The sequence below is a fragment of the Sinocyclocheilus anshuiensis genome, unplaced genomic scaffold (genome assembly GCF_001515605.1).
Source record: "Sinocyclocheilus anshuiensis isolate Anshui unplaced genomic scaffold, SAMN03320099.WGS_v1.1 scaffold246, whole genome shotgun sequence".
Classification (NCBI taxonomy): domain Eukaryota; kingdom Metazoa; phylum Chordata; class Actinopteri; order Cypriniformes; family Cyprinidae; genus Sinocyclocheilus; species Sinocyclocheilus anshuiensis.
Window position 1 is genome coordinate 2231407 of NW_015542356.1, and position 4801 is coordinate 2236207.

Consider the following 4801-nt stretch of genomic DNA (forward strand, 5'->3'; position numbering starts at 1 on the left):
ATATATACAGGTGGAGCTGGGGAAGGTGGAGGGTTTCAGAGAAACTCTGAAAGCACGCTGCAGGAATCTCAAGTGAACGCTAGCCAGCCATTAGGGGTGGAACAGTTCTCTGTAAAAAAATCTAACTGTACGGTTCTCCACACACGGTTCGGAACGCACTAGGACCACGGTTCAACTTAAATCTGACAACGCATCTGTAATATGGTTTGTTATAAATAACGACACGTAAAACAAACTGGGTTCAAGCTAATTGTATGTTTTTGTTGATGGATGCGCATTCTGGCTTCCCAGTACATTACAACAACAGCGATGAGAGAGAGAGAGAAAGAAAAAAAAAAAAAAGCATGGACAAACCATTCACTCTTGTTTAATGCTGTATGCTGGAAATGGAATATGAGCAGTCATTTATTCCGTCATCGTGCTGATGGGGCACAGGTGAGACCCGAAAAGCACACGTTGATATCGGTGTTTAAATTAAACTCATTTAAGCTTTGCCAGTTTAAACATTTAAGAGCCAGAGGTTGTGAGCTCGTGCGCGCAGTGAGAAGATTTGTGTGCGCGCTCATCCAAAGCATGCAATCCCGCGCCTCAGAACGTGTGCATATATTAAGCTTTCTCTGAAGTATTGTGTTTGAATGGACAAATTCACACAAAAATTATGTCAAAATGCCCAGCTTGGTAAGTATCCTACAGCAGACATAGCCGGCTGAACGTACTGTATCAGTGCACTGGATCAATGCATTCTCTTAAAGTGACAGCACTTTCTCAATATTAATAATACACAGGGCTCGCAAAATTTCAAAATCGCTGGTAGCCCTTCGGGCAGACATTCTTCAGATTTTGGTAGCCCAAAATGAATTTAAGTAGCCCGAATAAAAAATAAAAAAGACATCGCCTGAACTTCACTATGGACAAATAAGCATGATTAAAAACGTCAGTGATTGCTTTTTTTTTCTTCAAATAAGTCAAGAGAGTACGGGTGCAACGGATCACAAAACCCACGGCTCGGATCATATTGCATTATCATATCAGATTGAGTAACAGATCGGATCATTTTGCAGATGAGCAAAAAAAAAATATGGTTCTTTATTATTTAAATAACAGAATACTTCTTTGATACCACAGCAAAAACTAGTAGCATATAGGGATGTAACGATTCATTCAACTCACGATGCGATGCGATACAATTCACGATACTGATTTCACAATACAATTTTCTCACAATTTTTCTTTTTAACAAAATGAGATTTAAGACAAATTATAAATGAAAAGGTGTCCTTTTATTATTTCCCCAACAAAATGCTGCACATTTTTTTGTGAAATTTAAATAAGTCAAATAATAAAACTAACTTGAAATTTTTAAACAAATTCCAAATCAAATAATTCAATAATACAAATAAAAAAAATCTCTTTATATAAACAAAGGCTTTGGCTGTGCTTTTTCCATTTAAAATCAGAGGCAACCACTGCATTTTAATCATGATCCAAACAAAGATGCTAAATACATGTTATTTAGATTGCAATGAGATTGTATAATTTCGAAATTTGAAGCAAAAACAGAATCGTCTGGTTTTAGCTTTGTGAATGAGATGCAAATGTCACTCTCTGACAGCAGGTGGCGCTTATGAAACAGCAGGTATTTATAGGCTGCTGCCCCTTTAAGACCGAATGCACGGATCCAATATAATGATGCACTTGAGATTTCTTTCACCACTGTTTACATTCACTTAAGACATAACTGACTGTGTTTACGAGAATACTTGCCGAGACAGTGATTTTGAGATAATTTTGTGTGTATGTGTTCATTCAGATGCAAGGATATGTGAAAGAGGAATCAATTCTGTGTACGCGCATTGTCTGAAACGCGGCTCTCTGTGCGCATTTTGAATGAGTGTGCAGCTCCGAATGCGCGTGAATGGTTTAAAACACTTGAATGTTTAAATCGGCAAGACTTAAAAACACGTGCAAACGATCAACTATGATCCGTTTTACCCCTACATGCTAGTGAACAACGCAAATCAAGGAATTAATTTTATATGTTCTAGATAGCCCGTCGGGCAGGGCGGTGATGCATTTTGGTAGCCCGAATGGAAAACACAATAGCCCCGGGATGTCGGGCTAGCGATTTTGCGAGCCCTGATACAGAAACAAGGAAATGACTCACTGCTCGATCGAATAGCTTTTGTAACTTTAATAAAGATTCATCTTTCATTTATACAGTAAAATACACAATGCTATTTTACATTTGATTACTTTATTCAATTTCTGTACCTAAAAACTAATGTTAGACCTACCTAAAAAACCTGAAAATCACTGTTTATTTTATATGTATCTTTACTCTATTGTATTTATTTGTGTTGCTGCTTGTAGTTAGATAGATTATTCTTATTTTCTTTATTTTTATTTGACAGTATAGTTTTTCCCTAAATATAGCATACGAACCGTACCGAAACCGTGACTCTAAAACCGTGATACAAACCGAACCGTGAGTAAGTTGAACCGTTCAAACCCTACCAGCCATATAAATGCAAGGCAGTAAGCTCATTGGCTGCATATGCAGCATGAAACAATCAGCTTGTGCCAAGTCGTTTAACTCCCTGAATATCATCAGTTAGGTTAGCAACCCGTCAGCCTGCGCCATCTAGAGTTTCATGACTGAACTATATATATTTGGAAAGCCATATTATCATTTTGATTGCAATATTTTTGTACTACATGGTATTTATACTGTGTGCAGTATGTTTTTTTTAATGTATGATCTACCACAGTGGTTCTCCAACCTGTCCTGGAGTACCCCCAGCCCTGCACATTTTGTATGTCTCCCTCATCTATCACACCTGATTCAGCTCATCAGCTCATTAGTGGAGACTGCAAGACCTGAAGTGGGTGTGTCAGATATAGGGAGACGTACAAAATGTGCAGTGCTGGGGGTACTTCATGGAGAGGTTTGAGAACCACCGATCTACCACATATGCTTTTATATAGCCATTAGACGCCTACAGTACAACCATTGTCCATGAACAAATTACTCTTCTGAGCCTATCTTTTAAGGGAATCAGAAACATACAATGCAACCAGTGTATTGGTAGTTCAGTTACCAAACAAATGAATCTTTCGAGCTGGTTCTTTTTAGTAAATCAGAAACTTACAGTGGCTACATTTACATGCAACCAAATAATCCGTTTGTAATCGAATTGAAGGCTCAATCGGACCGAAAAGCCTTCATGTAAACACCTTAATTGATCCGATTGAGCTCGATCGGAATGAAATTTCGATCTAAATAAATTCCGGTTTGAAGCTTGTGACATATAAACGCGCACATCAACCCGATCACTTTATTTAGCGTTCATGTAAACACTACATTCAGATTCATCAATCGGAATGAATTCAGTCCGATTGAACCAAAAATTGTGCATGTAAACGTAGCCAGTGAAACCATAGCCAGTTTTTTTAAGCTCAGAAGTTCAAATCAGTGTAATGAATCCCTCACTGAATCACTAAATCAGTCAGAGGTTACTGATTCAACATCTGACTCACTGAACTATAAGTTGCCATTGTTTCAACTAATGTCCATTTTAAAATGAAGTTTTGTAAAACTTAAATCTGTATCATTACTGAGTGATATCCTTCACTGCAAAAAACGATTTCTGTAGGACATACAGAGCTGTATCCCACAATGCAATGCACTTTACATTTGCATTTTGATGAATGATCTGGGTCAAAAATTCATGATTTTTAATCATTTTAACTCTGTTTGATAACCGGACACTGCTTGTTTAAACATGCAATGTAACGAGGTCATATGACAACATGCTTTCATAATACTTCTTGTTTGTTTTTGGTGTGGTTTCATCCCAGTTGAAGAACGCTGGAAGGAAGTTGGGGCGGCGATGTGATATGTGCTCTAATTATGAAAAACAGCTGCAGGTCATTCAGGGACAAGAGGCCGAGACACGAGATCAGGTTTGTTTTTTATGCTATTAATATCACGTACAAGGCCCATAATGAAATGATTCAAAAGTACAGTCTGTAGTAATTGTTACAATGTGAACTTCCTTTGCCTTTAGGTTAAAAAGCTTCAGGCCATGTTGCGGCAGGCGAACGATCAGCTGGAGCGGATGATGAATGAGAGACAGGAGTTAGAGGACTCTGTCAAACAGGCCAATGAGGAAACTACTGCCAAGGTAAAGCTCATCTCTCTGATAGATTTGGTGAAAAACAAATCTGTTGACAGGTTAAACCTGGATGGGTTCACATGCTAATTGGAGCAACATATATAGTGAGGAAACTGCAGTAATGTTACATCTTTTTAATATTTCCTCATATCGGCAAGATAACAGTTATGTGTTAAGCCCTAAGGCTGCATACTAACCAAAATGGAATATCATAAGCCACAAAACTTTTTTTATTTTTGGGTCATACTTTATTTTAAAGGGGTCATATGATGCGATTTCAATTTTTCCTTTCTCTTTGGAGTGTTACAAGCTCTTGGTGCATAAAGAAGATCTGTAAAGTTGCAAAGACTAAAGTCTCTCTCTCTGTGTGGAACTGATATTCATTCTTTCACAATCTACTAGATACAGACTACTTCATTATAAAGAAAAATTAAATAAACAATAAATCTGAAAAAATATAGGCCTATGTATATTTATAATGTATGACAAAAATGTATCATAAACTAGGTTAGTGGAGCAGCTATTTTATTATTATTATTATTATAATAGGTATTCTAGAAAAATCAGTGCACAATAATTTTAGAAATCCAAACATTTAGTGAAAAAACTATATTTTGGGGGGAACA

At 37.1% G+C, this 4801-nt stretch overlaps 1 protein-coding gene across 3 annotated transcripts in view; it reads left to right on the top strand.

The window, feature by feature from the left end:
* The window catches only part of rabep1 (rabaptin, RAB GTPase binding effector protein 1), a 45759-nt gene that overhangs the window by 20309 nt on the left and 20649 nt on the right, over positions 1–4801 (top strand). For all 3 annotated transcript variants that reach the window (XM_016490568.1, XM_016490569.1, XM_016490570.1), the window contains 2 exons: positions 3859–3963; positions 4068–4184. In XM_016490568.1, the coding sequence (XP_016346054.1) occupies positions 3859–3963; positions 4068–4184 (222 nt within the window). The remainder of the gene's footprint in view (positions 1–3858; positions 3964–4067; positions 4185–4801) is intronic.